General features: G+C 39.7%; 1 protein-coding gene across 1 annotated transcript in view; it reads left to right on the plus strand.

The window, feature by feature from the left end:
- Nucleotides 1–510: 510 nt before the first annotated feature.
- Nucleotides 511–15,284, plus strand: part of zp3d.1 (zona pellucida glycoprotein 3d tandem duplicate 1) — a 22,043-nt gene continuing 7,269 nt past the window's right edge. Inside the window, exons 1-6 of the mRNA XM_025002163.2 lie at nt 511–1,062; nt 6,895–7,007; nt 9,485–9,588; nt 13,186–13,360; nt 13,441–13,549; nt 15,047–15,132. Of these exons, the coding sequence (XP_024857931.1) occupies nt 634–1,062; nt 6,895–7,007; nt 9,485–9,588; nt 13,186–13,360; nt 13,441–13,549; nt 15,047–15,132 (1,016 nt within the window). The 5' untranslated portion in view covers nt 511–633. The remainder of the gene's footprint in view (nt 1,063–6,894; nt 7,008–9,484; nt 9,589–13,185; nt 13,361–13,440; nt 13,550–15,046; nt 15,133–15,284) is intronic.

The following is a 15,284-nucleotide window of genomic DNA, read 5'->3' on the forward strand; positions in this document are numbered from 1 at the left end:
TTGGTTTGCCTGATTTTATATGGATTTTATACATTGTCTTTTCTTATTTATTTTTATTTACTTTCTTTTTCTTTTCTTTCTTTCATTGTTACATCTTATTTTCTGTTACTGCTGATTTTATTTTTTGTACGGTGTCCTTGAGTGCCAGAAAGGCGCCTTGAAATAAAATGTATTATTATTATTATTATTATTATTACAGTAACAGTGATTTCTAAAGTTCAATATCAAATATAACTAATAAAATTTAACCGTGCAGCACTAATGCAATGCATGTGTTTTAGTCATTTTTCATGTTCTCTGGCATCCATCAGCACTTCTTCCCCTAACTGGATTTTCAATGTCTGACCAACTCCATCATTTCTCAACATAACATGCTTATAGTCTAAAACTGGCATGAAAGGCTGTGGATATGTTTGTTTTTCTATATTTCTTCAAGGAATGCTAGGCATTTAATGTGAGTCCAGGTTCTGTAGAGAAGCAGCTGAACCCTGGAGGACAGAGGTCCTCCTCCTCCTCCTCCTCCTCCTCCTCTCCCAATCACCTGCACCAGGTGTCTTAATGACACCAGATCCAGACCACACTTCTTACTGGTTTGGACTGGACTCTGGTTCGTGCTGCTTTGGTTTTTAGATTATGTTGGTCTTCTGGCTTGTATGGGTCTGGTTCCACGCCACTCTGGGAGGTCCAGTTTCCCGCCCGCCAGCAGAGGACGGAGCTCATGGCTCTTCGTTCCACCGCCTGCCGGTCTTCCTGCACGCTCCCAGGCCGCTCGTGCCTCAGGACATGTTGTTGCCGGTTCGGTACTCTGGACCTGTTCCTGCTGGACTCACTGCGCTGCTCATACCACCAACGAGACCCCAGGAGAGCGGTCCGGGTCGGGGCGCGCGCGCCGTGGAGGCCGCGTGCGGCGCGGACACGGTGTCTGTGCGCGTGGACCGCCTGCTGCTGCGGGCCTGGACGGATCCGGCTCGGTTCCGGCTGGGTTCGTGCGGAGCCAACACTGTCACCTCCCGCTTCCTGTATTTCCAGTCCGCGCTGATGGAGTGTGGCGGGAAACTTCAGGTCAGAGCCGAGTTTAGGATTTATTAAAATCAAAGGTTTCATTAAATCTGCTGCAGTTTAAATAGACTGAGCTGCTAATCCAGTGCTTTAAGAGCACACTGTGTAACATGAGTCTTACAATGATATCATTTTGTCAGAATTATAGAAAATGATATAAACTGCAGTCTTATTTGATTAAAAAAAATAATTATTGTTTCTGGTGTTGTATTCCTGTTTTTGCACCATATTGATGTGTGTACACTTAAACCAACAATATTTCGCCTTACAGTCTCTCTGCTGTTCCGTTTTTTTTTATTTATTTTGTTTGTTTGTTTGCCTTTTTTGTTGTTGTTGTGGCTCAGAAGCTGAAAAGTTTGGGAACCAGAACCACTATTTATCTGGTTAGAATCTAGTTCAGTTTTGATTAGCAGGTTGTATTTCAAAGTATCATCAAAGTTTTGCAGAAAATCTTTTTTGAATTTTAGCCATTTTTGTGTATTTAAGGTCAGTTTGTGGTGATGCTATCTTGAATTGTGTTGGCTCTAAAAGGTTGGGTTTGAAATGCACTTTAATGTTGTGCTAGGAAAAAATCCTTCAGAGTTTTTCAGATACTCGAGCCATATATGGAATGACAATGTTCTTTTTTGTTTCTCTTTACTACTTTATTTGATTGAGTAGAATCTTTTCTTAATTTCCCGTATACCATAACATAAGCCTAGTTGGGGTATCCACATGTTCAAAGTGCTTCCTTGATGTTTGTCTTCCTTCTGCCTGTTCAGCTCCATGCAGTTCTGATAACTGACAGCTCATGTTCTACTGGGTGGTGAGAATCAAAAAGCAGATATTGGTCTCTGTGTTTGTAGGTGTCCTAAAGGCTTCCTTCTCTCTGGGTGTACCAAACAGTCCAAAAAAGGGTAACATTTTATGTTTGGCATCCTCCCTGGTGTACTTAATATTGTTTTCCACTGAGTTTGTGTGTTTGGTAAAAGCTTCCACTTCCCTAGCTTGGATTTTGGCTACAGATGCACCAATTCTGGTTTTGTGGGCCAATACTGATTTTTGATATATGTACAGCTCCGACCTTCCGATACCAAAGAACTATAACTAACAGAATATCAAATATCAATCCATTTTATTCACCATTTTTCTGTGCAGGATTAGAGTTGGTGTCTATCTCTGGCTGTCATTGTGTGAGAGGCAGGGTACACCTTGGATAGATCCCCAATCCTTCACAGGGGTACATGGAGACAAGTGAGACAAACAACTATTTACACCTAGTGACAATTTAACCTAACATATATTTTTGGACTGTGGGAGGAAACGAGAGTTCCTGGAGAAAATGCACATGTTCACGAGGACAACCTGCTAACTCCACACAGAAAGGCCCCCTGCTGAATTTTGAACTTGTGGCCTCTTGCTGTGAGACAACAGCTCTAACCACTCTATCCATTCCAGCCTTTGTAAAAATATACTTTTTTTTATTTCTGGTTTAATGAAAAATTCCATTTTTGTGGTATCAGTTTTAACCTGTTGCAATTTAGTCTCTGGGGTTCAGAGTGGAGGGGAGCTTTAAAGTGTCAAATACTAAAGGTAATTAAACTGAGTGACAGACTGACGTAAAGCTTTTAACTGCTGTTCAACACAATGTTAATGATTATTCTTATTCTTATTCTTATTATTATTAATAATAATAATAATAATAATAATAATAATAATAATAATAATAATAATAATAATAATAATAATAATAATAAAAACATTGACTCAAGAAATGGAAGATTTTGATCTGTAAAGTTAAGATGAGGTAAGGTGGTGGCCATTAAAATTAAAAATCAAGAACAGAATGCATTTGTACTAATCAGAGAAATGAGTTCTAGTTAAATTTTATCTTCTGGTTATAAACAGACATCTGGTATTTAGTGAAGCAGTTTAGAGTTTGAATTATCTGTTGTATAAAAAAAACATCATTTAATGACAATTTCTCTGGATAACATTAAGTTGGTCGGCCGCAGAGTTTTATCAGACATCTGGTTATATTGAAAATTTGACTGTCTGTTCACAGTAAAATGTTTAAAGTACATGTAAATCTACAAATAATTGTCTCCAGTTTATTAGACATATGGATTTGTTCAAATAAAACAGAAAAAAAACATATACAGTATATTCGATTTTTAAGTTTGGATTATAGATACTTAAAATTTTTATTTTTGTGCACATGTAACCCAGGGTAAAACAAATCCCGCCTTTGCTGCTCCATTGGTTAGAGTGACAGTCAGTCACACAGTGCATTCAGCCAATTAACACACCTGAGGTAGTATTTGGGCTTGCTCCAGCTTTCCCAGTCAGGTGTGAGGGGGAGAGCTGGAGACAAAGGAGCTACAGATCTGAACATCCAGTGAGCTTGGAGCCATGAAGCTGTCATGCACTGAACTATAAATAGGAATTGGCCAGGTGACCCTTTTTTGGGTTAAAGGATGGCGAGCTTCTGAGAACTGGCTGGGGCCAGGAGAACCTGAGATTCACTCCATACTGGTCTGGTAGGAGGCTGATGGTCTGTAGCATTTCCCCCTCCATCTTAGTATTCAGACACACAATCCATTATTCATCTCTTCATCTGTAAACGACTTGCGCTTGGACATTATTATCTCAAATATCTGGACAATTCAACTAAGGACTTTTTGAATGTGTGTCGGTCAGACAATGTGCTGACCAGTGGGGAAATTTAAGACGGTTGTGCACAAATTTATGGAAGATCTACTGCAGTACTGTGTATATTTGTTTTGTATTTATGTTTTTGGTTTCTATGTATGTTGTTTTGTGGTGTTCATCTTAATTTTCTCTTTAAAATACATGGTATTGAAAGCAGTTATTCTTTTGTATTGTTTTTATTGATTACTGACAACAGCTCCAGTAGACAAATTTAGTCTTCTGATATATTCCATCCAGTCCTTTGGTATATTAAATAGTGTTACACACACAACTGCACTAAAATACATATATTTTTTATTAGAAAAAATACTTGATGTTAGATTATTAAATGATTCCTTCATTGTACTGTATCAAACATATTGGGAGCAAAGGACATGTCAGCTAGACGACAGCAGATCCACATTAAACAAAGATTGTTTTAGTAAAACTAAATGATCAGTGATGACATTTTAACTAGCATCATTTATTAGTGTCATTAGCATTGCTAAAAGTGACAGCAGTTTGTTTTTTTCCCATCTCAGAAGTGTTCAGAACTCAAAAAGCTGTGAACATCCTGATCAACACTGTTTCATGAAATTGAAAACTCAAAGGAACAAACAATTCATTCTTGTTTGTTGAACATCCATTCCTAATGATCTCTTAACATCCCAGCTGCCATTTGAAAGGCCCAGTAGAGACTTAGCTTCCTGAGGATCCTCAGTAAGAACAACCTGGACATCAAAGTGCTGATTCCTACATCTCGTTCATTGGGAGCCTGTTAACCTACTACATCACAGTATGGTACGGGAGCTGCTCTGAGGACAGGTAGAGGCTTCAGAGGGTAATGAAAATTACGCAGAACATTGTTGGTTGCTGTCTCCCCTCCCTGATGGACAGCTTCACTTGTGTTTGACTTCACAGAAATTATATTAGCAAATAGTTTTGTGCGTCCATCCAGCTATCGATTTGACCTTATCTGTAGTCGGGTCGCAGAGGCAGCAGGTCCAGAAAGGGAAACCCAGACCTCCCTCTCCCTGTTGACCCCGTGCTGCTTCTCTTGAGGGATCACAAGGCATAGACGTTTTCACACTTCCAAATATTTTGACCAGAAATCAATTACAAAAGGTAGCAAAACTTTTGGTGAGTGTGGCTATGGGTTATTTGTGTCGCTAAAACAGCAAATTAAAAAAGGGGAAATATTAAAATTGAACTCTGTGTTAGTGTCCTACACAAAATCATTTTTTCTTTCGTTTCACTCATTTCTGGCAGATGAAATGTAAATGGATACAGACAATACAACAAGAAGAAAAGAGGGACTGATCAAAGTAAAAAAAAAAAGGTTGTTTAGGTTTATAGCTGATATTTTGTCCCTGACAGCTATGAAAAAATATATTTCTGCTGGAATACTGTGCAATACAAAACTGATAATGGTGTAAGGGTTTTAAAAACAGGAATCACTGTGGCATATTTGAGATTGGAGTCAATTTAAGACAGCAGTGGTCCACTGTAGTTCCCCACCCTCTCTGACTTGGTGTTTATTTCTAAATATGATCAGAATTGGCCTCAATTTATGCAGGCTGGATCCAGTATATCTTGTTTTAATGGTTTGTATCTGAATCCTAGATTGTATATTGAAATACAGTTTACTATTATCGCCTCCCACCAAAAGGCGAAGATAATGTTTTTGCCTGTGTATGTGTGTGCACTGGACCATTTTTAATGAAATTGGGAAAAGTAATCATTGAGTGTGCATCTAACCTTTAGGAGGTAATCAAATTAAAGTTGGCTGCCATAAATAATTTACACAAAAATGGTTATAATTCAATTTTACAGATATGTTACAAATGTATTCTCATTGTTTCACTTTTTTAATTATTTAAAACCTTGTTTTGATATATATATATATATATATATATATACACACACATACTCCTTTTTCCATGCTTCTCAAGAGTTTAAGTACAGTGACACCAAGCTTTTTTTGTTTATCAACATAATGATGCTCAATGCAAGCACTAAAACAAAAGCTCATGTCACTATTATTTATTAACTGTTTTACTTTACATGGTAATGTTCCAACCTATGTTCAGATAGTATGCAATAAAAGCGTGACTTAGGCATTTAATTACAAAATTAAGTTAATGAACTTCTGTTATTTATAGATATATAATTTATACAATTTAAATATGTATGAATGTTTGTTATGTTTTAAGAAGTGTCATCAGCATTCCTTTCTCAAACGGGACATCCTTCTATATTTACTTTACTGTTGTTCCTGCTCAGGGTTGCAGGAGAGCAGGTGTCTATTTACAGCGGTCATTGTGTGAGAGGCAGGGGATACCAGTGACCTGTAGTGAGGTTCATGGTTGGTGAGGCACTGATTTACAAATATATAAACCCAAAAGGGTATCTTTTTCAATTGGCTACTGGTTATTTTGGCTCACGTGCGCCCCCTTCAGTGCGGCAGAGTACTGCCTGCCTCACCCTGTGCCTTTTCACCGCGGTTTTATGTCCCCTCAGCAAAACTAAATATGTCACTAACAAACATTAAACGTAAATGGTTAAAGACATTAGCCAGACTGTGGAAAATGAGGGTATATAAACCATTATATTGGCGACATGCAGCGATACAGCAACAGGCAGGGGCCAATTGCATGTATCAACCCAGTTTGTGATGGATTGCGCAATCAGAGGTGAAGCTCGTCTCGTTGCTGCTGCACCTCGCATTTTACCCTTGTATTTGAACAGGAAATATGCAATTTCAGCGATTTTGACTGTAAAAATGTTTGAAAATTAGTCATGCATAAAGATCAGTGGACAAATGTTAAAATTCATTTATGTTATCTTTTATTTTTTCCTTGTCACGATGACAGAGCCTCACCTGCCTCCCCTGACCACATGTCCCTGGTGTATACCCTGTACTGGTCGCAAGTCCATCACAGGGACAAAGAGAGACAAATGAGATGGACAACCATTTACACTCTCACTCACCAAGGGACAATTTAGAGTTACAAATTAACATAGCCTGCGAGTTTTTGTTTTTTGGATGACAACATAATGGCATACATTAATCTCTGGGGGAGTAAAAAGTCTGACTGGTTGATTTCATTCTTGTAGCATTAAATGTTTGTTTTTTTCTTTCAAAATTTATCTTGTCATTTTCAGGTTGCCGGTGGTGAGCTGGTATATACCTATTTACTAAGCTACACTCCACCTCCACAGGGCTATGTCATCAGAGTTTACCCTATTAGTATTCCCATCCACTGCCGTTACAACAGGTAAACGTTCTTATTCTTTTATTGAACTACAATAATGCCACTGGTAAATGAAAAAAGGAACCAACAAATGTCTTTAGAATGGTTCAAGGACCTCAACCAAAAGTCTATAGAGGTGATGCTGCCTCCAGAGTTCATGGATAGCAGTGTGATTTAACACTCTGTGCCAGAAAAATTCTTGCTTTTAGAAGTTTATTTGCAGTAGTACTACTCTCTTTTGAGTAGTAGTAAAGGAGACTGCTGAGTCAGTTTCTGTTTTGTTTGCACATTTTGGTTTTCTGACAGAGAAAAAACTTCAAGGTTGTTTCTTGTTTCCTGTTTGGGGGGGTCATAGCACATAGTGATGACTAATGGTCCCACCGAGGCTTTGAGACTGTTTCCTCTTTCAGGAATTTGTCAACCTTCTTGTTCTCCTTCTTCCTGAAGTCACAGTCACTTGGGATTGCTACAGCTACATCACTGCCACCTTCTGTAGCTTGTGGACTACAACAATGTCCGGGTAATTAGCCATCACCTTTTTTTGTTTGGATCTGGAAGCCCCACAGTATGTTTAGACTTGCCATTCTCCACTACCCTTGGTGGAATCCAATCTGTACTCAGGACTCCATAACGAAGTGGCTGGAACAGGAACACCTGTGCTATGTACACTTTGGTTACCAAAGATTAATGTATGATAGCCTAGGCCACCATTAGCCACCCCTTGGATCCACCATTGTCATTAGAGCCACTGTACAGGATGAAATAACCAAGATCCTGGAGTCCATCAGGAAGAAAGCCCCCTATGATGATCCGCTAAGTGAATGTCTCAGGCAGCAGAAACCCAATGTGGAACAGGAGAAAGAGGAACTATCATGGAAAGATGAGCCTCTGCACAGCATGTACCACCGGCAGACTGAGGAAGTGGCTGATATCAACAAATCCTATGAGTGGCTAGAAAGGGCTGGACTGAAAGACAGCACAGAGGCACTAAACAAGGCGTCACAGACCAGTAGAAGCCATGGTCTATCATACCAGACAGGACCCAAGGTGCAGGCTGTTTAAAGATGCCACTGAGGCAGTCCAACACATAATAGCAGGATGTATGATGCAGGCAGGCAAAGCATACATGGAACCCCATAACCAAGTGGCTGGAATAGTGTACAGGAACATCTGTACAGAGTATGGACTGGAAGTCCCACAGTCAAAGTGAGAGACTTTACCAAGGGTGGTGGAGAATGGCAGCGCTAAGATACTGTGGGACTTCAGATCCAGACTGACAAGCAGGGGATGGTTAACTGACCGGACATTGTGGTGAGAGATAAGATAGTATCTGGCGTCTGTGCACTGTAAGTGAACGGGCAAATACAGTTGATAGATAGCTGCGATAGCCAATCAGATCACGAGTTGTGTCAGTAAGGCCCTCTAGCTGGCCTCACGTTGAACGTGACATTTACGCGTCCTGTGATTGGATATGGAAACTTACGAGTTTGAGCCGCGGCAGTGCTATGCAGATCAACAGAGTCACACTCGGGACTGTTAACGGTTAAAAACTTTTTAACCCACAATGGCCGAAGGAGAGCAACACGTTGATTTGGTTGCTGATTTACTGGCAAGACTGTTTTCAAAACAAACCTTTCAAGAGAAGCTAGATCTCGTTAGAGGATGGCCGACCCCGAGCTAGCTAACCTGTTCCAAGCTAGCTAACCTGTCCCTGAATGGATTTTGTGTTGAAGTAAGTGTTTTGGGGGACACAGCCGTTTTGGTGAGTGCAAACATTTTATTTATTTTATTTAGTTTTGACAGTAACAAACCAGATATGTTTTAATTGCTGATGTGGGTTTGTTGATTTTAAAAATGCGCCGGATAATAGCCCATTTTGATTTTCATCCTGGTGTTATAAATGCTGGCATAATGAAAGGTATTAATTGACTAAGTTGGACATCACTGAAGGCCTAAGTGTGAAATGCACCGCCCGCCACTGTAAGATACAGAAGAAAACAGTGGTAATAGATGTAGCAGTTTCAAACGACTGTAATTAAGGAAGAAGGAACACAAAAAGCTTAAGAAATACCAAGGGCTTAAAGAGGAAATGTAGGATCTGTGGAAAGTTGAGGCCTCTGAGGTGCCAGTGCTCACTGGAGCACTCGGTGTCCCAGACTGGAAGCGAGGCTCCAACAGATCCCAGGAAAAACCTCAGAGATCTCTGTCCAGAAGAGTGCAGGCCTAGGAACAGCTAAGATACTGTGCAGAACTCTCAAGCTCCCAAAGGAGCATGAGGACCCAAGCTTAAAGGGAATTTTATGTTGTGGATTGGGTTCAAAGATGGTGTAGAACAAAATTCAGGGAAATTGCAGAAAGACCAGTGACTTGTTATACATTTTTAAACTAAGTAAGAGTTAGCATTAAGTGAACAGTAATCACTGAAACAAAAACAATTGAGGATTTCTTTTTAAAAATGTTTTTATTTTTGTTGTCACGTAACAAATCTCTCTCTATTTCAGGTTTCATTATTCTTATAAAGTTGGTTACAGACCACAAGTTCAGCATACGACATTTTTGAAGACTATGAAGAGTAAACTAACTTTCAGCCTTACGGTCTGCAATGGTAGGTAGCCTAAGCATCACTAGTTGGTAAATGGACTATACTTATAAAGCACCTTTCTAGTCAACCAGACTACTCAAAGCTCTTTACAACACAATCTGCCCTCATTTACCCATCCCCACACACATTCTTTAAGCACTCTACTACATCTCCAAAAGGTAATCTAAATTAGCTGTGCATCATGACCGTGTACTAGTCTTGTTTTGTAGTCTAATTTTGTTTTACAAGTTTTAAACTTCGCTGGGTTGCCTTTTTTTACATTAGAAATTAAAGGTCTAAATTGAACATGCGTATTTACTCATTTATTTATTTATTCAAAATGTGCTTTTATTGTGTATCTGTTTTTAAGTTTTTAATTTGGTAATTTTTATAAGATATTCACACTTTAAACAAATTCCAATCTAAAACTAAAGTCCAAGTTCCAAAAATGTTGGAATAGTCCAGTGATGTTTGAAGTGATGTTCTGTCTGGGATATACACTCACCGGCCACTTTATTAGGTACACCTGTCCCACTTCTCATTAACACATATGTTGAATCAGCCAATCACATGGCAGCAGCTCATTGCATTTAGGCATGTAGACACGGCCAAGACGACCTGCTGCAGTTCAAACCGAGCAGCAGAATGGGGAAGAAAGGTGATTGAAGTGACTTTGAACGTCGCATGGTTGTTGGTGCCAGACGAGCTGGTCTGAGTATTTCAGAAACTGCTGATCTACTGGGATTTTCACACACAACCATCTCTAGGGCTTACAGAGAATGGTCCGAAAAAGAGAAAATATCCAGTGAGCAGCAGTTCTGTGGGCACAAATGTCTTGTTGATGCCAGAGGTCAGAGGAAAATGGCCAGACTGGTTCAAGCTGATAGAACAGCTACAGTAACTCAAATAACCACTCGTTACAACCGAGGTATGCAGAACAGCATCTCTGACCCACAACACGTAGAACCTTGAGGTGGATGGGCTACAGCAGCAGAAGACCACACCGGGTACCACTCCTGTCAGCTAAAAACAGGAAACTGAGGCTACAATTCACACAGGCTCACCCAAACTGGACAACAGAAGATTGGAAAAACGTTGCCTGGTCTGATGAGTCTGGATTTCTGCTGCAACATTCGGATGGTAGGGTCAGAATCATGAAAGCATGGATCCATCCTGCCTTGCATCAACGGTTCAGGCTGCTGGTGGTGGTGCAGTGGTGTGGGGGATATTTTCCTGGCACACTTTGGGCCCGTTAGTACCAACTGAGCATCGTGTCAACGCCACAGCCTACCTGAGTCTTGTTGCTGACCTTGTCCATCCCATCTTCTGATGGCTACTTCCAGCAGGATAACGCTCCGTGTCATAAAGCATGAATCCTCTCAGACTGGTTTCTTGAACACAACAATGAGTTCACTGTACTCTAATGGCCTCCACAGTCACCTGATCTCCATCCAACAGAGCAGCTTTGGGATGTGGTGGAACGGATGTGCAGCCGACAAATCTGCAGCAACTGTGTGATGCTGTCATGTCAATATGGACCAGACTCTCTGAGGAATGTTTCCAGTACCTTGTTGAATCTCTGCCACGAAGGATTAAGGCAGTTCTGAAGGCAAAAGGTGGTCTAACCCAGTACTAGCAAGGTGTACCTAATAAAGTGGCCGGTGAGTGTAGTTATCAGTAGTACTTTATCAGTCGTGACGTCAGCCATAGAGTTCTGAAGTACAGGAGAGGCACCATGGTCTTCATTCAGGCTAGGCTAATGTTTAGCCAAATGACGGCCTGTCCTTTTATTGTTTCTCAAAAACAACATACTGGTGGTAAAGAATGCTGCATTAACTAATATTGAACCTGTACACCAGGGGTAGGTCCTGGTCCTCGAGTGCAACTATCCTGCAAGTTTTACTTGTTTCTCTGCTCCAACACACCTGATTTGAATCAATGGGTGATTAACAGGCTTCTGCAAAACATGAAGAGGTGATTTAACCACTGAATCAGTGGCACGCAAGGACCAGGATTGCCTACCACTGCTCTACACTTTTTTTTATGACACCTTTTTTTAGTTTGTTGCCTTTTTCTCAACAAAATGAGTTGTTATATGAATGCATGTGTGCTGAGCATGGACTGTTTATGGTGATGGCGCTGAAGCTGCTGAATATAGCAGTAAAGTGTAAATAAATTCTATTCAGTTTATTTATATAGTGCCAAGTCATGACAAAAATCATGAGGGCATTGTACAAAAACATTCACATACATTATAAAAAGCCAATTAGTAAAAGTTATCTAAGGAAGCCAGCAGATTGTGTTGAATCTACACTTCGTCAAAGTTTCCCATCCTGAGCAGCACATAGGCTACAGTGGAAAGGAAAAACTCCCTTTAAACAGGAAGAAACCTCCAGCAGAACCAGAACCAGGCTCAGGATGGGTGGCCATCTGCCTCGACTGGCTGGAGTTTGAATAAACTGATTTGCAAATCTTATAAACCCATATGTTAGTCACAAAAAGTTGAGTAACCCTATCAAATGTTTAAACTAAGAAATTGTATGTTTTTGGTTAAAAAAAAAAAAAAAAAAAATCATTTTGACTTCAATAGCAGCAACACATCTCTTTTAAAAAAAAGAAGTAAAACTGGGCAGAGGTTCACCAGTCTGTGAAAAACTGCATCTAAAAATATTGAAATAATTTAGAATCAAGTTCTACAGAAAATTTAGAAGACCTTAAATATCCCATTATCTGCAGGTCATAGTATCATCAAAATCTTTTGAGTCTGAATAAATCTTTCTGCTTAAAGGATAAAGCTGAAAGTCAATATTGGATGGCAACGATCTTCAGGCACTCAGGGTTTGAGTCTGTTATGGACGTCCCTTCATAGGCTCAGAAACGCTTCCACCAATGCAGGTTAAAGCTCTATCATGCCACGAACCCATATGTGAACACCATCCAAAACCACTACAGTCTTCTGTGCTAAAGCTCGTTTGGAATAGACTAAGGCAAAGTGGAAACCTGTTTTGTGGTCAGGCAAATTTGATATTTGAAATTTTTTTTTGGACCACGGACACCATGTCCTCTGTACTCAAGAAAAGGGGAAGGATTTGTATATTTCAGCAGCACAGTGCTAAACCACGTTTTGCATCTACTACATCAGCATGGCTTTGCAGTAGAAGAGTCTGGATGCTGAGCTGGCCTGCCTGCAGCCCATACGTCACACAAATTGAAAATGTTTGATGCATCATGAAACAAAAGCTCCAGCAAAGAGACATGACTGTTAAACAGCCAGAGCCCTACATCAGACACAAATGGGACATTCCCCTCTGAAAACTCTAGCAGGTGCTCTCCTCAGTTCATATAGATGTTTATAGACTTGTTAAAAGAAAAGGGAATGCTTCACATTGGGAAACGTGGCCCTGGAGCAACTGTTTTCAGATGTTGCCGCCATCAAATTCAAAACAACCTTTTCTTTTCGAAAAAAGAAAAACAGAAGTACAATTTCTTAGTTTAGGCCTTGTTTAATATGTTCATTTCCGAATAAAATGTGTTTATGAGAATCATTGCATTCTGTTTTTATGTACATTGTAAATTTTTCAGAATTTGGGTTACATTAATTTATTTGTTTTTCTCTATCAGCACAGTGGGAGCCTCTTCCCCCTGGCCATGCTTTCATTTTAGGAGATCCTGTGTATTTTATGGCTCAGGCAGGAACTCTATTGGCTGGAGAGAGGCTTTTTGTGGACTCTTGCTATGCTTCAAGCTCTAAAGATCCAAGTACCTTGCCCAAGGTCGACATTATTTCCAACTATGGGTGAGCATGAACACATACAGATTTGTTACAAATATTAGTTTGCCATGTAACATTTCTTTGTTTTGGTCCTTTGGTTGCAGCTGCATGACAGAAAGCAGAAGGGAGGGCAGCAGCTCTCAGTTCCTGTCAGGAGGGGGTAGTGTGGTAAAGTTCTCTCTGGATGCGTTTCTTCTCAAAGAAATCTCGCAAGTAAGTAATTAATCTGTGTGTGTGTGTGTGTGCATGCGTGTGTTATGAGCTAAGCAAGAGCAGGTAACTTCAGTAGCATACATGGATCAGCTACAATATTATGCTTCACTAAAGGATGAAGTTTAAGAACTACTGGACATTTAGGTACAGAGACAGCATTTTGTGGGATATTTTTGCCAGTGAGTGTACGTTTTGTCCTTGAATGTGAGCTAAAATGAGCCAAATTATGTTTGCTAGTCAAAGAATCACTACTTTCTGTTGTAAAGCACTTTGGATCGCCTTGTTGCTGAAAAGTGCTATATAAATAAATCTCACTTCACTTCACTACAGTTTTTCGTTCTTTTTTTTTTTGGTTCCTAGTTTGCACAACTAAATCTTATAAAAAGTGTACAAGCTCAAGATTGGGGAAAAAACCCACTGAGCTTAGGAGTGAAGGCTGGTCCATGCGGTGTTTATTCATCTTAGAAGAGCTGCATTAGCTGAAATGAACTTGCTTTCTAACCACAAGGGACCATTCAGTCATTATAACCATTTAAGTTAGTTTGCCTTGTTTGTTTTTGCACTGCTGGTACAATGGCTTTGCAGTTCTTTATAACTATGTTTTTAGCTCCTGGGACTATTTGTTCATCCTAAAATTACTACTAACTAGAAGCACTCAGAGTGCAAACCTAAAATAAAATTGTGCAATCTTGATCACCACCAAAATCCAATCCATTGTTTTTTGTAACAACCCTAGCATTTTCTGAAAATGTCATCCAAATCTGTTCATTAGTTTTTATGTAATCTTGCTAACAGACACACAAACAAACACAACTGAACACGTAACCTCCTTGGCAAAGGTAACAAAGAAGAAGGTAACCTTTGACCTTTTTTAATTTATACAACATAACCTCCACCAACAAAACAAAAGAAGCTGACAGTGCAGAACTATTCACCCCCTCAATAGAAGTCATAGTCAATATTTGTAGACCAAACTTTTGCAACCTTCTCTCATAAATTTGAGCATATGTATGCTAGCTATATGTCAGAAAGAAAAGTTAGGTAATTTCCTACTCCTTCCCCCACTCCCCGTCAGCAGCGAGCTGAGGTCTGGACTAATCTCATAGCTGGAGCACAGTCCTATGGGGTGCATGAACAACTGGGCATAAGCTTTCAGTTTGGACGGCAAGTCTTCACAAGTTAGACACATTTAACCAGTGGAGTTTTTGTTTGTTCTTCATGATCAAACTGCTCCAGCACTTTCAGGTTGTATGGTGCTGGTTGTGTCCAACAATCCTTAAATCAAACCAGACGTCTTCATTTGGACTGAGGTCTGATCTTTTAACTGGACTCCTTAAACCAGTGGAGTATTTCTTCAGCAGTGTGTTTAGGGTCATTGTCTTGCTGGAAGGTGAACCTCCATCCTAGTGTCAAATCTCTGGTAAATTCCAACAGGTTTTCTTCCAGAATTTCTCTTTATTTGACTATGATATTAAACTGTATTTTGTCTGTCTGTAGGTGCAGTACCTCTACTGTTCATTGTCAGTTGGTGTCTACACTTCACACATTGCAAAGTCCTGCAGCTACAACAAGGCAGTTGGAAGGTTAGTAACTACATGTGCATTTACAGGTGCTGGTCATAAAATTAGAATATCATGAAAAAGTAGATTGATTTCAGTAATTCCATTTAAAAAGTGAAACTTGTATATTATATTCATACATTACATACAAACTCATATATTTCAAATGTTTATTT

Source organism: Kryptolebias marmoratus, linkage group LG16 (assembly GCF_001649575.2).
Source record: "Kryptolebias marmoratus isolate JLee-2015 linkage group LG16, ASM164957v2, whole genome shotgun sequence".
In the NCBI taxonomy this organism is placed as follows: Eukaryota; Metazoa; Chordata; class Actinopteri; order Cyprinodontiformes; family Rivulidae; genus Kryptolebias; species Kryptolebias marmoratus.